Below are 20,721 nucleotides of genomic sequence, written 5' to 3'. Positions count from 1 at the left end.
AGCTTTGCGTTGCCTCTTTGAATCTCTCTATGCCTTCTCTGCCTTGTACTCTGAAAATCTGGAAAACTCTCCTCCGAACTACTATCCCTGCCCCTCACTGCAAGAAGATCACTTGATCTCCCTTCGGTAACTTAGTGCTACTACTCGTAAGAAATTCGATCTCTTGATCTCTCTCCTTCGATATGTTCTCAAATTGCCCATCAAGCTCCTTCTTATAATGTCTCGTTGGAGCTCCAATAGCCAAGATTAAATCATAATCAAAGGCTAAGATTAAATGGGAGTTGATCCTCGTCTTCTTCTAAAAGATTCACACAAGATTTAATTAATACCCTTTAATTAACCAGATTTCCTAAGTTTAGACTTAGGGAACCATTTGAAAAACTTAATTATTTTAATTAAATCATCTCTAGGTGGAATTCTCCCAAAAGATTTCTGGGTATTGGAGAATGCATGTGTCTTAGCCTCTCTGCAAAATCTCGAAGCTAGAGCATATCATTGTTTTCCTATTTTGGAACATTACAGGTTGTTCCAAGTAGACTTCCTCCTTAAATGAGCCATGCAAGAAAGCAGTCTTAACGTCCATTTGATGTAGGCTCCATACTTGAGAGGCAGCGAGAGAAAAAATAGATCGGATATTGGTATATCGGGCAACTGATGCAAATATCTCGTCATAGTCCACTCCTTCCTTTTGAGAGAAGCGTCAAGAAACGAACCTGGCCTTATATTTTTCAACGCTCCCATTAGCTCCATGTTTAATTTTGTATAGCCATTTTGAGGTGACTACAGAGTTCGGACTTGTCCTTGGGTCTAGGCACCACTTCCCAGACATCATTCTTCATGATAGATTCATATTCCTCCTTCATTGTATCCTTCCAGACTTGGTGCTTTACGGCTTCTTCAAACGTACATGGCTCAGTTTGAACAATAGTACTCATAGCAGCTAAGTAACCTTGATACCTATTCGGCTTCTTACTTTCACGAAATGTCCCTTTTGGAGCAGTATGTTTTTCAGCATCTTCGAGAGTATCTTTGAGCCACAAAGGTCTTTTCCTTGAGGTAGAGGGATCACCACGAGGTGGATCAATGGGATCCATCGGGCATAGGCTCATCTATTGGAGGTTCGTCCTGTTTTTTGCAGCATCATCATTGTCCTTCCTTGGGATAAGGAGATCTTTGGTTTTCCCAAGGGCAATATCTCATCGAAGGTGACATCATGGCTTACTTCCACATCTCTTTGAACAAGCACATAAATTCTATATGCCTTTGAATGTTCACTGTAGCCCACAAATATACTTTTCTTCCTAGATGCTTCCAACTTGTTTCTTCTCTTAAGGCACATGAAAATACACGAGACAACCAAATATTCTAAAATGGCAAACCGCAAGTTTCTTACCAGTGAAAACTTCTTCGGGTGTCTTGAAACCCAATGCTTGATGCGGGCTCCTATTTTGAACATACACGGCAATGTTGGCAACTTCTCCCCATAAGAACTTTGGTAGACCTTGATCATGGAGCATGGCTTGGGTGGCTTCCATGATTGTTTGGTTCTTCCTTTCAGCAACGCCATTTTGCTCAGGAGTATATGGAATAGTTGTTTCCCTCTTAATGTCAGTGTCTCTGCAAAATTCATTGAATTCATTTAATTTATATTCAGTTCCAATGTCGGTCCTCAATATCTTGATTTTCCTCCTTGTTTGATTTCCACCAATGCTTTGAAAGAACAGAACCATTTGAACACTTCATCCTTCTTCTTCAAGAAATAGATCCATGTTTTGTGTGAAAAGTCATCCACAAAGATTGCATAGTATAAGTATCCTCCCAATGATGTTATGGGCAACATACCAGATAGGTCAAAATGGACCAAGTGAAGAATATTAGTAGCTTGGCTTTCACTAGAAGGGAATGGTCCCCTTGTAAGTTTCCCAGTTGCACAACCCTGACAAACTCCTTCATGATTCATGTTGAACTCGAACATACTTGTGACCATCTTCCTTACCCCAAGTGAGGCTTTGTAATGAAGATGGGTAAATCTTCGATGCCATAATTCAAATTGAAAAGAAGTGTCACAAGTCAAAGCTCCCAAAGGACTTCCTCCAACTTTATAGAGACCAACAACCCTAAATCTAAGTGTGAAGGCATCTTTAGGATTTCTTTGCCAAATACGTACCTTTCCATCAATGAATGTTATCTTGAAGCCTTTATCTTCCATCGCAAAAATAGACACCATGGTCTTCTTCAAATCGGGCACATACAACACTTCTTGTAGATGAATGGTTTGGCCTTGATTCAAGTGAAGAGTGACAGTGCCTATCCCTTTCACGGGGTAGGTAGCATTATCTCCAAGTATGATCTCCAAATTAGTCTTCTTTTCAATCAAATTTGAAAGGGCCTCCTTGTTCCCAGTGAAGTGCCTTGAGGCTCCACTATCAATCAACCAATGATCCAAAGTATCCGGAGGAGAGGCAATAGATAGAGTAGAAATAAGATAAAACTCCTTTTGTTTTTCTACAACATTACTTTCCTCATACCTGGAATTTCTCGTCCTTTTGGGAGGTCAACCATTTCCATATCGAGCAGTAGGAGCATTCCTCTTTCCTTTATTATTGAACTTGTTGTTCCTTTGATTGCCATTGCCTTTGAAATTGTTGTTGTTGTTGTCATCATCCCTTGGAGAATTCTTCTTGTGAGGACACTCTCTAGCATAGTGGTTGAACCTATTACAATTGTAGCACCTTCCTTTTCTTCCTTCTTTGAATCCTTGCTTGAATCCTTGACCCTATCTCCTTGGACCAGCATTATTTTTCCTCTTAGCATGAGCAGAGAAAGCAGTAGGTTCATTTCCATTTGAAGGCTTGTCTCTCTCCATCATCCTCATCTCCTCTTGAGTGCATCTAGCCAATAATTCATTGAAATTAGGAATCCTATCATTGTTGAGAATGGTGGTGTTAAACACATCCCATGCTCTTGAAAGACCTCCAAGTGCAATGAGAGTGAGCTCCCTATCAGCAATAACTTCTCCAATAGATAGTAGGTCATTCTTGATTTGTGTTATTCTCATAAAGTAGGATTGGATAGACTCCCCTTTATCCAGCTTGATGTCCTTCAACCTGTTCATGAGAAAGAGAATTTGATTTGCATTGTTTACTTTGAACATCCCAAGTTCCCAACCATCTTATCATACATCTCCTTAGATGTTCCAAAATCAAAAATATAGGCTACCAAGTGCTTTTGAATGGAGTCTATGATAATTCTCTTAGCTTTGACCTCGTCCTTCTTATACTTTGTCTTTGCAACAGCAAGTGCATTTGAAGGAGGCTCCACCACTCTTCCCTGCACATAGTCCATGGCATCATGCTCTTCCAAAGTCAAGTCCAAAGTCATCTTCCATGCATGTAGTCATATTTTTCCTTGAACTTATCCTTAGATTTGAAGTAAGATGTAGTAGCCATTGAGGCTAGTCCAATAATCTTGCCTAATAGACCTCCCTTAGTGATTGGTTTTCTCTCTCTTACATGGGCTTTATCTTCACTGTGAAAATTCCTATACTCAAAGGAACCCCTACTGCAGCAAATCTGAATCTACTTCACCTACTTGATTTTTTAAATTACATTCATCAAGTTATTCTTCTGAATACTGAAGAAAATTACTTTTGTAGCCTACACTAAATAAATATTTGATCTCGTGAAACAGAAAATAGAGCAAAGAATAAGATACATAGGACACACTTATTTTTGGACACAATAGTCCCTGGAAAAAACCAATGCGGGAAAACCAGTGCAGCAACTCTGAGGGTTTTATTATTATGCAAGAGAAATATTTGAATACAAATCTAGGATGCTCATCTAACAATCCTTTACAGAGAAAATACTGGTAGAAAATCTGAGTGAGTTTTACCTCACTTCACCCAGCAGAATTCCGACTTATCTGGCACAAGACTGGCTAACCCAGGCTATTTCTACATTGGCTCTGCGTCAGCCCAGCATCACCTTCTCTTCCCTTTGCATCAGCTCTCCCGGCAATTATGGATTCTACGTGACAGGAGGTAGCTTTTTTGCGTCAGCTCTCCCGGCTACTGTATCAGCTCTCCCGGTTGTTCCGGCAGTTTCGGCTATTCCGGTAGTTCTGGATTCTGCATGACAAGCAGCTTTTCTGCGTCAGCTTTCCCTGCTACTGGCTGCCTCTCTGCAAGCTCTCTCTGCCTCTTTGTTCTGTATTTTCCGAAAAGTCCTTCTCCCGGATTCTCTCTGCCCCTCAGCTGCAAGATCTTCCCAATCGATTTTCCTCCTGAGAACTTCTCACCTCAAAAAATCGATTTCCTCAATCTCTCTATGTGCTTTTCCAAATGAACTCCAAGCCTCCATTTTATACTTTTCCTGTTGAGTCTTCAACGATCGAGATTAAATCTCTAATCAGCAGCTAAAATTAAAACATGACTTGATACACATTAATATTTTAAGTTTCCTAAGTTTAGACTTAGGAACCCCATTAAAAATATTAATTATTTTAATAAAATACAATCCGGGTGGAATTTCACCAAACGGTTTTTGGGTTCTTTAGAACTCACGTGCCTTAGCCTCTCCACCAATTTTCAAGGCTAGATCACTTCCGATGCTGCCAAAAACTAGCATTTACATGTGCTTTGATTCCATGTTAATTTTAGTTAACAATGGTATGTTCTTTTTTTTTTGAACAGAAATGATTGAATTTTATTGAGAAATATGGTTGGGCCTGAGTCAAACAACCTCTATTACAGTCATTTGTAAGATTTCTGGCATTTCAGAATCCACATAATCTGGCTTTTTCATTGGAATTTCACTGTTGCTTTTGATTCTTTTGGGATATCTTGAGAGTTCCTTGCTTTGCGCTTAGAGTCTAAATGCCTGGCTTTTTCTTTCAACTTTTCTTTGGTGGGATAAGACAACCTGACTTACCTAGAATCGCTTCCAGCAACTCGATAATTGTAGTCTCTGACATTGCTATTCCTTTCCTTTATCTCGCTGGATGAGAGCTAAATGCTTAAGTGAACGCGTTAGCTGTGGCAAGCCAATTGTGTGGTTCGAATTGTACTGCTGGAGCAGCGATGAGTCAGAACCTGCAATGGCTGCGATGATTGACTTTCCAACAGCGTTTGTCTACCTGTGTCAAAGCCATGGATCAGCGTCGGTCTTCTGCATTCAGATGCGATTTGGATGAATGTTGTGTTCGCCAAGATTTTCACTTTCATGGAGACAGAACTGTTGCGAAGGGAGTGTGAAACAGAGACATTGCCTTGGCTGCCCTGTCCATGCTCAGTTGTCCTTCTCTGTTAAGGAATTGGGTGCCTTTCAGTTTCTTCATCGTTCTTTGACAGAAAACCTTGTGCTAATAGACATCCCTTATTTGCCATAATGTCAGCTTCCTTGTTTAGAGTTCGGAGGATATGGTAGAATGAGCAGGAAGTGAAGTTTTGCAGCATCTTTCTTATTCTTTCAAGGGTCCTGTTAAGCGCAGAGCTATTGAGTTGGTCGCCAGTGTTTAGGATTTTAATCAGGATTTCGGAATCGCCGAAGACTTGAAGGTTTTCCCCTCTGTTCCTCTGAGCAAGCTGACACGCTTTGAATAGTCCGAGAATCTCGGCCTGGTTGTTAGTGCTCTATCCTAGGCCCCAACTGAAGCTGTCATTTTTGTGCCCGTCTGAGGAGTAGATTGTTCCTCCTGCACCTAATATCCCCAGGTTTCCTTTGGAGGCTCTGTCGAAGAATATCGTGACTTTGCCCTGATTTTTCCACCAGTTTTGAAAGTCCGCCTCAAAGATCTGAAGCTGCCACTCTGGATTGTGGCAAGGCTGGGAGAGGTTCTTTTTGTTGTTGGCCCGTCTCTGGGATTCACCTAGCCAGCTGAGCTCTTCGGGGAGTAGAGAATTGTCTGACTTATGAGGTCTATTTTCGTAAGTTTCCAGCAGCAGAGCTTTGGCCTTGGCAGTCACTGTATTGGTGGATTGTAATCTGTTGTTGAATATGGCTTCATTCCTTGCCAACCAAATTCCCCAGCAGATGTATTTTGGAATTGCATTCCAGATTTTAGCCCATGTTGATTTGCTCTTCAGAGTGTGAGGATAGCGCTCTTTCCATGTGGCGAAGAGACTAACTACTGAAAGCTGCTCTGGAATTTGGGCGTTGAGCCCCAACATTGCTTGCAACCAGACTTCTTGAGAGAAGGGGCAGTCGATGAACAGGTGTTCAATCGTTTCCTGAGCCTTGCAGCAGAGAGGGCATCTATGGGGACCAATAATTCCCGTTTCTCTAAATTATCTCTAGTGAGGACCCTTCTGTGCATGAGAATCCAGTAGAAGAAATTGATTTTTGGGAGGCCAAATGGGTCCCAAACATGCTGCCAAAGCTTTGTAGAGTGGATTTGAGGCTGTTGTTCTTGAAGAGCTGCAAAGCCCTGCCGTGCTGAGTAAGCTCCGGTCTTCCCCCAGCCCCACTTGTCCCTCGAATGGAGATGCACAGGAGCCAGACCAGAGAGCTTAGCTAGAAAGAGATGGAGTTGAGGGAGCATCCAGTCAGGGGGGCGATGGAGAGCCCAATTACTCCAATTCCCACCGGAATCCCAAGTGCATATGTCAGCAAGTTTGTGAATACCTTTTTGGATGAGCCAGTTGCGCAAATCTGCAATTTCCGGTGCAAGATTTAGGGGTTGGAGGCCCATGATCTTATCTTCCCACAATCCAATTCTTTTTCCATTTCCTGGGATTCTGTAGAGATGATCTTTAAAGAACTCCCAACCTTGGCTGCACAGCTTCCACAGCATGGTTCCTTTGTGGGAAGCTCCTTCTTCCATATTCTTTATTGAGAGTCCGTGCAGATATTTTTTAATTAGAACTTGACTTACAAGATGTCTTTGATTTGAGAAGATTTTCCAGAGAATCTTACCTCCCAAAGCCAGATTGGCCATCCCAGGATCTCTTACCTGTAGTCCACCTTCATATATTGGCCTTTTCACTATGTCCCAGCTTACAAGATGAATTTTTTTTTGGTTCCCCTTTCCTCCTTGCCATAGGAAATTTCGAATCAGCTTAGCTAGTTGTTCGGTGATCATTTTTGGAGCTAAAAGGAACGAAGCCTGGTAGATAGGAAGGGATGAGAGAACTGACTTAACAAGAGTGAGCTTCCCGACTGTGGTAAGCCACTGTCCGCCCCATGCAGTCATTTTTGCCTTGATTTTGCTGATAATTTCCATCCAATGAGGGGCCTTGTTGGTTCCCAATGTTAAAGGCAGGCCTAGATACTTGAATTTGTCCCAAGAGACATAGCCGGTGAAGCCCAGGGCTTGGGCAATCCTGAGAATAGTTTGCTGGTCTACCGCCCAGCCATACACTGTGCTTTTCCTCTTATTGACCATAGCTCTGGAGACTCTGCAAAAGCTTTGGATTACTCCATTGAAGGCCCTTGCTATTTTAATGGAGGCTCCTCCCATAAGGATAGAGTCATCGGCGAACAAGGCATGATTGATTGGGGTTGTTCCGTTTATCGCCCTGATGCCTGGAAGTGTCCCATTGAGCTTCTCTGTTGAGAGCTTACAGCTCAGGGAGTCTGCCATCAGAATGTACAGGAAAGGGGACAAAGGGCAGCCTTGCCTAATGCCCCTCGAAGCTTTGAAGTATTTTGTCGGCCTGCCATTTACTAGAGGGGCTATCCAAGGTTCTCCAATACATGCTTTAATCAATTTTATAAATTCAGAACTGAAACCAAATGCAGAAAGAACTTGGAGGAGGAAAGAGTGCCTTACTCGGTCAAAGGCATTTGCCATGTCCAGCTTGATGAGCATACCTTGCTCTTTGCGTTGATGGCTAGAATGGATGATTTCCTGCACCAGTATCACGTTGTCCAGGATATGCCTGCCTTTGACAAACCCTCCTTGGTTGGGCGAGATGAGTTTTTCTAGCAGCAGCTTTATTCTATTTGCAAGTAACTTGGTGAGAATTTTTTAGGATGCATTACATAGCGAGATTGGCCTGAAGTGGTCGAACGCCATCGGGTTCGCTTCTTTGGGGATTAGTGCTAGGAAAGTGGAGTTTGTGCTTCCTCCCACTTTGGCTTTTCGGAGGAAGCCTTTGATCATTCGGTACAAATCAGCCTTGATGATGTCCCAGCAGATTCTATAAAAATGTATGGAGAACCCATCAGGTCCTGGAGCTTTGTCTGGTTCCATATTCCATATGACATTGCTGATTTCGTCTTCAGTGAAGGGCTTCAAGAGTGTTGAGTTATCCTCCTCATTAACCAGCCTTGGAATGTGCTTGAGGAAGTCTTGAGCTTCCTCATCATCCTCTACACCTTCTTCTTTGTACAACTGCTGAAAATGAGAGGTTGCACCTCTTTTATCAGAGTTGTGCCTTTGAGAACAGCCCCATCCAGCGAGGTGATTTCAGCAATGTGATTTCTAGAAAGACAGGTTCAAATTTGCTTGTGAAAGAAGGCTGAATTTTTGTCTCCAGACACAAGCCAGAGATTGCGTGATTTGAGCCTCAAGGATTCTTCCTCCTCTCTGAATGACCGGAGGGTGCTGATTTGGAGTTCTTGCTCGCTCTGTATTTCTGAGCAGGTTATGTCTTGCAGCTCCAGGCCCATTTGCAGATCCAGCAGCTGGTTTGTGTTATGTTTTCTATGACTAGTGGGGGAGTCTGTGGGATTTTTTATCCATTGTTTCAAGGTTGATTTGGTGGCCTTTATCTTTTTCTCCCAGACATAGCTAGGCGATTTGATAACATGGATGGACCAAGCCTTCTTGACTGTACCCATAAACCCTTCTCTGTTTGCCCAGAGAGGGCTGAACCGGAAGGGGATTGGCCCCAAATTTTCTTCTTCTTCCAGCAGAAGAAGGATGGGTTTATGATCTGAAATCAACTTTGGCAGAATATTTGTGGAAATGATCTTCTTCTCGGAGAGGAAGGTGCTCTGAAGTAGGAATCTGTCCAACCGGGCTGAAATATGCTCTGCCCCAACTCTGTTATTTGTCCATGTGTAAAGCCCTTTTTTGGCTTAAAATCCAATAAATCCCATTGTTGAATCAGGTCTTCCACTAAGGGAAGGAAGTGGTCCCTGCTACTGGTTCCTCCTCTTTTTTCCTTTGGGTCGAGGATTAGATTGAAGTCTCCCGCAAGAATTATATTCTTGAGGGAGTAGGCTTCAAGGAAATCGGTCAGGGTTTGCCAGCATTCTTTCTTTTCTGCATAGAGGACAAGTACGTAAAGATTAAAGAGAGCAAAGTTAATCTTACTTGGAAGGTGCCGGAGTTCAGTGTAAATCCAGTGTTGTGTCTGAAAGGAGCTCTCAAGTTGAAACTTGTCATCCTCCCAGAGAGTGGCTAGCCCACCGCATGTACCTCTAGCACTTACAACTTTTCCAACTTTTGTTTTCCATTTTACTTTGTTGAGTTCCAGAAGGGCTTCGCCTTCTATTTTAGTCTCTTGGAGCATGAGGATCTCAGGGAATTCTGATTTCAATAGGTTCTTGACTACTTCAGCTTTTGAGGGATTCCCCAGTCCTCTGCAATTCCAAGAGACTAATCGCATTATTTACTGGCAGAGGGTGGGGTAGTACCTCCCTTGGGAGGCCTGGTTCTAGTATTTCTGCCGATAGACATCTCAATCGTGGGTTGGCTGCCTTGCATTTTTTGTCTCTCTGCCTCTTCTTCTTTGGCCTCTCTGTGAGATTTCCTCCCCACTCTTTTCGAGGGCCTCTCAGTTGTCTCATCTTCCGAGGATCCCGAAATCTCTGGGGTCTTCTTCCTTGTCATATCTGCATAGGTTGGGGAACTAGAGACACCTTTTGGAGTTCCGATTTGGAGAGGGCCTGTTTCCTCTTGCCTTTTGTTTTCTTCCATGATGATGGCCTGCTGTTCAACCTCTTTATCTGCTGGATCTTGGAGTTTTTCTAGTGTGCTGAGTATTTCAAAGGGATTTGTGGGTATGTCTGCTCTTGGTGGGTCTGAGCTTCCCTCTGCTTGGGCTTCGGGAGGAGGACCACTCCCCGTGGACAATGCTTTCCCTTTGTTCCTGTTGCTCTGCTTAGTTGTTCCTGGTTTCTGGACCTGAGTCCATTGATCTCCTTTCGCATTCTTGGCCAAATCCTCTGATTTCTTTTTACAATGCCTGGCAAAGTGCCCATAGCCATGGCAATGTCGGCATTTAAATGGGAGTTGCTCGTAATCTAACACTTGTATGTGAGTCTAGTCAGACACCGTGAGTTTAATAGCTTTAGGGAGACCTTCCTCTAGGTCTACTTCTACGCAAATTCTCGCACAGGAGTACTGGTCCCTCCTTTCTGCTCGATCGATGTATTTGCCAAGTTTATTGCCTATGGTTTCTAAGGATTTGGGGTTCCAGCAATGCAGAGGTAAATGGGGCAAGCGCACCCAGACAGGGATAGCCAAGGGCACATCCTGTGTCGAATCGAAGTCTGGAGTCCATTGATTCAGATACAAACCTTGAGGCCCCGTGAAATACGAGTCGTTTCTGAATATGAGGTTTCTGTCTTTTGTCGCTTCAAATACGAATACAAAGAAGCCTTTGCCGACGAAGTGACTTTTGATACCTTCCTTGACCAGAGATCATCAATTCCTTTGCACCCAAGCATCTACAGCTTTAGGCGAGGGCCATAGCCCAATTAACTATCCAATAAGACCTCTTTCTACTAGGTTCAATGCCGCTTTGCATGGGTCTTCAGTGGCAGAGCAACGATGGGGATGGAATCCATTCTTTTGACAAACTTCTACTGGTTTTCAGTTGCTAGTCGTCTATTGCATGCCGCAACCAGCTCTCGGAAAGCAACGAGCTTAGGTGGAAGGGGAGGATCCAGTTCGCAGCCCCCTCTTGGGGCCATGGCGCTGGAGATACGTGCAGTCTCACGCTATGGCTGTGGCTCCTCACGCGCGCCCAGAACTCTCGATCGCTCCTACCAACCTCGGATGCACCAGTCTCCCGCTGTGGTTGTGGCTCCTCATGCACAAAGCAACCTCCTAACAATGTTTGAACAACAATGGTATGTTCTATGCTTAGCACAATTACTTCAATTTCTTCAGCATCCCAATGACAATTTCCAATTTTAGAATCCAATAGCAATCACATTAACCAGTAATCACATTGACTGTAATTGTAGATAGAACATGAAATTAAAAAATGCAAAAGATAAGCCAAGACAAGAGGACACCAGATTTGGTGGATGCCAAGGAAAAACCTGAAGATGGAGAAAACTCTTTGACCAATTCTTCTTATTATTATATCAAATGTTCAGCACAGAGAGAGAATATAAAAAGTGAACATTGACTTGCCAAATCAAAGTCAAAATAGCCTTGTCAAATCTACAATCAAATTCAACCCTAACCAGAAAGTCAACAACGGTCAAAGTAGCAACGAAATGTCCTTAAAGCAGCTCAGTCATACCCAGTCAAACTCAGCCTAAATAGGAAGTCAAAGTCAGCCCAAAACAGTCCCAAAGTCAGCGATCAAACTTGGTCAAACTCTGCCCTGAAGTCTGCAGTCAACCTGCAATTTATCTCTGCAATCAAAGTGCTCAGAACACCTCGTTTCTGTGCCAAAGAGTGTGGCCTGCCCAAACAGAAAACAACCCAAAAGATCGAACTCAAAATCTACTTGGAAAGTCAAAGTCAGCATTGGTCAAATTGCAAGAAAAACTGAAATTTTCGGCCCTGTAATTATATTTGAAATTTGTCCTCCTTGCCACACGTGTGAGAGAAAGAATATGCCCAATAATTGTACAAACCAATGAGAGAAGGAGATAAAAGAATGTGTGAGTGATGAAGATGCCAAATGAGGTGAGAGGTCAGTTATATTTATACAAGTCATTGAGGGTTAAGTGACACATCCATTGGGCTTCCTGAGCCTACATGATGATGTGGCCGACCTTAACAATTTGCACATGTGTGGGCAAAAATTCAAAAACACATTTCTACTTGTCCAAATTTGATGATCTTTAGATCAATTTTGGTCTTCTCGAAAAGAGGAATTCAATGCAATCATCATCTCCATCAAATGAGTTGTCTAAAGTGGAATTTGGCCCTAGTTGCCAGTTTTAACAAATAGTCAATCCTATTATATGCTTCCAATCCCCGACGGGAGGTGGCATTTTCAAAGTTAACCCTTCAATCAATAGGTGTTGGCGCAAATTAGTGGCAATGTAGGGGAAAGGCTTCATGGCCAAGTGCCACGATCAAGGGGACCAGCTAATAGAATTCCACATCCTCTAAGTGTATAGATGTAATGGAGGGAGCAATCATGGAGTCATGAGTTACCCTTCTCAGCCTACTTTTTCCACCCCTCTAGTGTGTCTTTTACTTATTCATAATGATGCTTTTATTTTAGGTGCATAGCTCAATGGTTAGAGTTTGTTTTTCTGATGTAGCATTCAATTTTACCTCTTAAGATGAGACAATTTATCACTCATTAGGGTTATGACATGCAAAGATTCCTTCTGATGAGATGGAGCATCAAGTGCTCAGGAACCAGCTGATGGCTAATGAGGAAGGTGGAGCTCATGCTAGGCTTTTTCCCACACAATAATTTATGTCCTGGCCATCCTTTGCATTTTGACTTTCTTTTTCTTTCATTGTGACCACATTATGCTTTTCCATTCTTTTAGTTGCATCAACCTCCAATGCAATGTCTTCCCAAACCTATTCAAGGATGTGGATAAGGAAGAAGCCAAATCCCAATGAACCAATGACAAGTTAGACTAGAAGAATGGAGATGATATATAAAGGGCTTATAATTTGACATGGAAAGTATTAAGTATGGTGTAAGGGAGAATGAACACACTATTTCAATCCATATTTCCCAAGTAGTGCCCCTCATATAACCCTAAGGTCTTAAGGGAGGTCCCACTGGACTAGGGCTAAATATTAACCCCCTTGGTAAGGTGAGAGAACAGATTTAAAATCAAGATCGGTTAATCTTCTAGATCACCCGTTTATCCATACTAAATGCCCAAACAACAAGTATAAGCACCTGATTGCAAAATAATCAAAATATTTGTTGCGTAGCAGCCCACCTCCATTTAAGAGGCAATGCTAGATGGTGAGAAGTGCATGGTTGATGCAGATGGTGGAAGCATAAGGCATATCATTGTCAAGACTTGAATGCCAGGGGCTGCTGGCTGGCTCGCTGTCAACATAGGAGAAAAATTTTCTCATTTGAGGTTACCCATTTTGGTGGGTAACAGGCCTGTACTGGAGCAATTTACCTGTAAAGTCCTTGTACACAACAGCTCTCTATTGGCATATAGTGGAGCAATTCACCTATAAAGTATCTATTTGAAATGGGCATAGTTCAATGAGGTCACTTTTAGGCTTTTTCACCAAAATCTAGTGACATGATTCATCTCGACACTTTGAGATGAGATCACAATGTTTCATCATTTAATTATATTTTTTAATGCATAAATAGATTCAACACCTTAAAAAAAACTCTTGAGATACTCGGATTGTGTAACCTAAAACAACCTAAAGTTACAATTTTCCCAAATTTCTATGCCAATTTCCAGCACAATCAACTGAAAAAGGACCGAAAAGTTGGTCGTTATATCACTAAGCCTTTAAAATGTCTTTGACGTGTGAGCACGGATAATTTAATTGGTAATTCAAGTTAGCATTCTGTCTAATTTTTGGGAGTGCCAGAAAATTTAAATAGTTTTGGTTTTCCTCTGTGTACTTTCAGAACAACCAGATCCTAGAATGAGAAGGGACCTCATATTTTGATCCCAGGCTTAGTTCTGATGAGGTTTCTAAAGAAAATGCACTTCAAAGCGGTGCTTACAAGGGATGCAAACACATTTTCTCTGCATAAGAATTTGAATATTCATAGATATAGTATGGATGGGTTGCTGGAAGAAATATATGTGATAGATGAAATGAAAATGAGAGTGGGTAGAGGCAGGGCAGGCCTCTCTTACCTGAGACTCTGTATATCAAGTGCGGGATCAATCTCCTGAGGCAAGGGACGATTCACAGGTCGTCTTCCTCTGGACCCTCCAGATGATGAGAATGAAGAAGAAGAACGGTAGCCTCCCCCTCCTCTGGCAACAATCACTCCCCTTCCCCTCCCTCTCCTCCATGATTCATAGACGTTATTAATTCCACACCCACCCCAGCAATTCCTGCCAAGTCGGACTCCTGCCACTGCAGAATAACAAGAAGATAACGCAACTGATGCAGGGAGATTGTCTTCAACGGTGGAGCTTTGCGACAAAACAGGTAGGGCTGCCAAACGCCCTGCTGCCACCCCACTCATGTCCTCCGAAATGCCTAACACCCAACCACCTGGGGATTTCTTTTAGTTTCTGCTGGTTTCTTTTGCGATCGAAATTGCAATTGCAAGGATTTTGGCCAGAAATTTTTGTCTTCTGCTGCAGCTTACTGATTTCTCTTGTAGAAATATGTGGCCTGTTATTGCACGAAGTCGAAGTCATGGTTTGTGCATCTTATCCATTCACCTTGATTTGTCGTCGTTTAAATAGCTTTGTTGTCGTTTATATTTACTGACCATTTACCTGCGCAACTCTTGATCAGTATCACTTTCATACCTCAAATTTATTATGATAGACTTACATGATATATCCATTTAATTTGAACCTAGTATCTCTTTATTATATGAGTTCATTTTATGAGCTAATCGAAGCAGACTTTAAACTTTATCGAAGGATCCTCGCAGCTTTTAATTTCATTTTTTGGTTTAATTACTTTTATTTGGAAAAAACTCTCACAACTTTTAGTTTTTGTTTTTTTTTCTATTTATTTTTTGGATAAAAATAAAAATACAATTTTAAATTACTTGATGATGTTAAGCTTATTTTTTTATATAAATTGTAATCAAAATAATAACAAAGAAGCTAAAAAGAAACCTTTTTTAGCAAAATCTCATCTCTTGGCTTTTTATTAAAGTTCACAATGTGATAGTAGTAATACAATAAGGTAGTACAAAATCAAAATCAAAAAAAATAGTATTTATGGTAATTAAGGTAGACCTTTCCACTACACATGAGGAGATTATTTGGCTTTATTTAAGATTAAAGCTAGTCTATGTTCATTTTAATGTAAATTGGAATATGAATTTTCTTTCTTATATATTTTTGTAATTTATAATCAATAGTTCAATTATCTCTTTGCAATTTGCAATTTATAATCAATAGTTCAACTATCCCTTTGTCTAAATCATCCAAAGGAATGAGGAAGGGATGCTCCTTAACTCCACTGTATTTTTTAATAATAGTAAAAAGCCTCATTGAAGCCATCATTGCTATATTATTTAATAATAGCAAAAGACTTCAATGGTGCCACCTATAGGGTCAAAAGAATAGGAAACTTAAATGGAATAAAGATTCGCATATATTTGTAAACAATGTGTCTCATTTTTGTAGATGATGTAATAATATTTAGCAATGGATCAAGGAGAGATGCAAATAAACCAAAGAGAATTTTAGAGCTCTACTACACTACTACAAGGATGATAATTAATATGTAAAAATCATTTAAATGTTTCTTTGGATTAGAGAAGCCACATATCACAGAGATTCTTCATATATACTTACTTTAAACTTCACTAGATCAAACAAAGGATTAAAATATTTAAGTTTCTATGTAAAACCTAACAATTATGAGAAAAATGATTGGAAATGGTTGTTCTCTTATATGGTTATCCAAGGTGGAAGGTTAGTCTTAGTAAAATCAGTGTTAGAGGTTATCCTTGTTTATTAGCATATTCTAGCTTATATCTCAAAAGGTATCATAGAAAAATTCTAAAGGGTGATTTTTATATTCTTGTGGTCCCGAGATAAACACGAAGGGATTCCTTTAATCAAGTGGCAAGCAATATCAAAGTTAAAGAATTGGGGAGGCTTATGACTCCATCTTTCATTTTGGAAAAGATCTAGCAATTAAAAGTGTGTGGAGATTGGTATCTAAATAAGAGATTTGGAACCAAAATTTACTTCAAAAATCTACAAAGATAAACTCATAAGAGGATTGGATCAGAAGCCCTACCAAATCCATACCCAATGCTTCCATAATATGGAAAGTAATGCTTCAAGCTTTCAATGTAATAGAAAAATGACTCTCATTGGAGGTATGGAGAGGGAAAAGAGTAAGAACAAGCATAAATGATCTATAAACTACCATAGATATTTCATTGGACAATTCGTCACCACATATTTGATAATATTATATTGAAAATATGAAATTCTACACTACTATAGTTTTATTAGATTTTTGGATTTGTAGATTTATTATTAATAGTGCATGCATATGAATCAAAATGATGCAGAAACTAGAGAACGACAAAATAAAAGCTCGCGCACACATTTGACACGAGATATGCTCTAGGAAACCCTCTCGGGAGAAAAACCCAGCTAGAAGGTGTGGTTGCTCTACTCTCTTTCTCTTAATGGGAATATGGTTGTGAGTACAAAGAAGTATGGCTTGTGGCTCGTGGGTTGCTACATTGCATAGATCCTCTATGTGTGCTCTATCTCCTATCCCTCTTGGCTAACTTTTCTCAGCTATGGAACAAATACACTCGAAAGAATGGATTCCTTTTACCTCCTAGTGGCTTGGTTATAATACAACCCGATAGCATACTAGTGTTTAGGTTTGACTACCTCAACTCTTAACCAAAGTTAAAATATAGACTCTTCTAGAATCTTCTACATCATAATCACATAGTTGGCCCTTTTTTCATGAATAATAGGGGCTGACGTAACATCCTCTCGAATTATGGTGGTGAAAATAGGAAGGTCAACTTATGAGTGGCACAAATTTCACATATAAACTCAATTGACATGATTTTTGCATTGTTGGGAAAGTCTTTGTGTGTAGAATAGCATAAAAATATGCTACATTAAAGCGACAAAGTTTCACCCCCAAAAACATCATTTGATGCCTCAAAATGCTCCTGGAAGGTTTCAAACCATGTTTTTCCAAATTGGGTTGCGCTAATTAAAATGGTCCCATGAGCTTATTCCTCCATTTTTTTCCACTTTGAAAGCATCAAGATGGATGAAAAATAATATATGATCCAATCCATATCACACCTCCCCATTTTGGGAGGCTTTTGGTCCCCAAAATCTTCTATTGAATGAGGTGAGGAAAGTTTTCCTCCACCTTCTCTCTAGTGTACCATTTAGCTTTTCCTAAAAGTTGTCCTTTCAACCTAATCTGTCAAAGGTCATGCTACCCCTGTCTTGTAGTTATGGAGCTCTTATGCAAAATGATATCTTCTGTCAACTCTACTTGAGCATCTGGTGCCAAATCCTCCACAAAAGGTAGGACATGTTCCTCTTCCTAATATAGCATGTGTAACAGCTCTAGTGAAAATTCCATGTAATAAAAGTTAATAAAGGCAAAAATAATAACCATGATTGATGGGACACTTATTCCAAGTTGAATGTTGGGCAAGACATCCTAGTGTGGGTGTTCATTGGTTTATTACGGCTAAGGAAATTGGCAAAGGCAATTGTTAAGGCTTTGGAAAGGCAAAATAGCATTTTTGGCACATTTATTTATTAAAATAATGGAAATCAGGAGAAAAGGGAGATGAAAGGTCACAACTTGCATGTGAGGAGGAAAATGAAGGAAAATAATGGGAAATGAAGGAAAATAGAGGCCTAATTGATAAAAAGGCTTCTGAGGATCAGTGGGTACTTTCTATCAGTTCAGTTTTGTAGCTCTCTCATTATTCTCTCTCTCACACACACTGTTGGACACTTAGAGTTTTCTTGGAGAATTTTGGCATTGGATCAAGAAAGGAAAAGAAGGAAAGAGGAAGGAAGAAGTAAGCGAGGAATAGCATGATCAAGCAGCTACAACGAGATTCTTTGCAGGTATCGAATTGCATGTGTTTTTTCCTTGCTATATTTGGCATGCATGATATTGCATGTGGTTCTTTTGTTGTTACAACATGGGTTTTGCCAGGTGCGACAGTGTTTTCAGCCTATCCTTGCTATTTCCTGATAGCTATGATGTGATGGGGTTCTCATGTTTTGGTTGAGCTAGATTTTTGGATGGATTCGAAGCTGAGTGAAGTGGATCTCTAAATGATAGAACACATGGCCTAGTAACCCTTGAATTGGACTATGGGTTGTGGTAAAGCCAGATTTTGTGTTGCCTCAGTGCACCTAGGAATCCTTGCCGTGATTAGCAGGATATACAACAAAGCCAAGAGGTGGGTTTCTCCCTGTTGGGCCTAGTAATCCTAGGTTGGGATATGCGATAAATCCTGGACAGTGGGTCTTTGTTTAGGGCCTAGTTGTCTGGTGTGGATTACAGTAAAGCCTGAGAGACTCAGAGACAGGAAAATTCCTCATGGTGTAGGTGGAGAAATCTGGTGGCACTCATGCTTGTTTGGCCTAGTGATCGTGTTGAATATCGTTATATGCACCTCTACCTCCTCTTCAGCTCCCATACGCTGCTCCCAACTCCTCCCATACGCTGCTTCCTACGTGAATGTGGTAATACCTACACATACAACCCTTGCCAGATACACCCTCCCCCCATTAATACCTCCCTGCATATTCCCTTCCCCATATAACCCTCCCCCACATAATACCTCTGTCCAAAAAAAAAAAATACACCAGAATAGAAGTGATTTTTTTCACAGTATATTACCAACAAAGGTGCAATTTCTTACATTCTATTGGCAACAAAAGTATTTTTTATAGTATACAAATTTTAAAATGCATTCATTGATATCTATTGTGGGAGTGGTTCTCACCGGGAAGGAGAACTATCCTGAGTGGTCTCGGTAGATCAAACACACTCTCATTTTCAATGAGTTGTGGAAGGAGTTTTTGTAGGAGAAGGAGATAATGAACCCTGCAAAGCCTACCTCAAACAAGGAATTCACCATTTTAGAAAACAAGAATAGCAAGGCCTATGCCTTGATTGCGGCATCTGTAAATGAAGAGGTGAGTCGCCATATTTCAACATTTTCAAATGCTTTTGAAGCCTTACAGAAGTTGAAGGAACTCTATGACTCGCACTCTGTGCTTGAAGTTTTCCAATTGGTGATTAAATGTTCAATCTTGAATTACAAAATTATGATCCTCTTGCTCTAGCATCAAAAATAAAATCTATTATGCATGATATCAAAGTCACTAATGTTGAACTAGACATTCCTCCAATAGCTTTTGTCAAGGCACTTTATCCCACTTATTAAAATTATCTCGAGTCATTGCAAGCAAATGGAAACCTCAAAGGGATTACCTTTGACTCCCTTGTGACTAAATTCGCTGAGAGAGAGAAAGCTTTTAGGAAGAAGATAGCTCCTCAGTCTTCTGAAGAAGTTGTGATTCTTGCACACATAGAGAAGAATCATGCTCAAGATTCTTCCAGAGGAAGAGGTGGTCGAAGAGGAAGAGGAAGAAGAAATTTCAGAGGCGGGGGCAGGGGAGACACTCTCAAGGAGAAAAGTATGATCTTCATTGCATACGTTGCAATAGAGATTGATCACATGATGCATCCACATGCAAGTTGCCTTAGGACAGAATTGAGCGGGAAAGAAATCAACCCAAAGGTAAAACCAATGACAAAGAGAAAGGTAAAGCACTTGTATCTGCTCGCTATGTTGTGGCACATTGTAATATTGGAGTAAATGAAGACTTGTTTAATGCTTCACTTGCTTCTTGGAAAAATGATTGGTTGCTTGATTCAGGAGCAACTTGCCACATGACTTTTATAAAATATTTTTTTTGAAGAAATTACTGATGGTGTTGATGGAGCAGTATACTTTGCAAAAAAATCAAAACTCAAGCCATCAGGGCTTGGCACAATCAGGCTCAAAATGTCTGGTCTTCCAGACTATCTTCTGCATGATGTTTTATATCTCCCACATTGAGGAGAAACTTTTTGTCCTTGGTCCACATCCGCGAGCAAGGACACTCCATGCATATGTTTGATGGTAAGGTTGAGGTGAGAAAATCATCAGATCACTCACTTGTCATGACGGGGATAGAAGAAGAAAGACTTCTCACGCTGCAAGGTACCTTTGCTCATGCACAAAATTTCTCATACAGTTCTCATTATGATGAAGGTACATTTCCATCAAGTCTATTATGGCATGCTATATTTGGACACTTGAACTATGACAACCTTCTCTTTTTGAAGAAAAATGGTGTTACTGGTTTGCCTACAATTCCTAGGAAACTTAAGCAATGTGATGCTTGCATTCTAAGAAAGCATAGAAAATAGTCTTTTCATGATTCACATTCGAGAGCACATAGAAAACTTGAACTCATTCATTCAAATTATGTGGTTCAATGCCTGTTCCTTCTACAAATGGAAATAAATATATGATGACATTTATTGATGACTACACCAGAATGTGTTGGGTTTATTTATTGAAGAACAAATCTCATGCTTTTCAAACATTCAAGAACTTTCATACATGGATTAGAAATGATGCACAATCTCATATTGGCTCTATTCGCACTGATAATGGAAAAGAATACACTTCAAATGAATTTGAAAACTATCTTCGCCAGCATGGGATCAAACATCAAACAATTGTGCCTTATAATCCCCAACAGAACAGAGTAGCTGAAAGAATGAATAGGACAATCTTAAACATGGTACATTCCATGATGTTTTTCATGAATGTAAAATTGGTGTTTTGGTTGATTCAGTTCTATGTGTTGTATATGTAAAGAATGCATGCTCATCTAATGCTATTAGAAA

At 40.5% G+C, this 20,721-nt stretch overlaps 1 protein-coding gene across 2 annotated transcripts in view; it reads right to left on the bottom strand.

The window, feature by feature from the left end:
• LOC149222693 (translation initiation factor IF3-4, chloroplastic-like) overlaps positions 1–14,573 on the bottom strand; it is a 251,663-nt gene extending 237,090 nt beyond the window's left edge. Inside the window, exon 1 of one of the 2 annotated variants that reach the window (XM_089385586.1) lies at positions 13,950–14,573. In XM_089385586.1, the coding sequence (XP_089241712.1) occupies positions 13,950–14,287 (338 nt within the window). In that variant the 5' untranslated portion in view covers positions 14,288–14,573. The remainder of the gene's footprint in view (positions 1–13,949) is intronic. The other variant, XM_089385585.1, reaches the window with a different exon arrangement.
• Positions 14,574–20,721: the final 6,148 nt, after the last annotated feature.

Source organism: Pinus tabuliformis, chromosome Q (assembly GCF_031772625.1).
Source record: "Pinus tabuliformis cultivar Carrire ecotype Pingquan chromosome Q, CPIR1, whole genome shotgun sequence".
Taxonomy (NCBI): domain Eukaryota; kingdom Viridiplantae; phylum Streptophyta; class Pinopsida; order Pinales; family Pinaceae; genus Pinus; species Pinus tabuliformis.
This window is presented reverse-complemented; position numbering and strand designations above follow the sequence as displayed.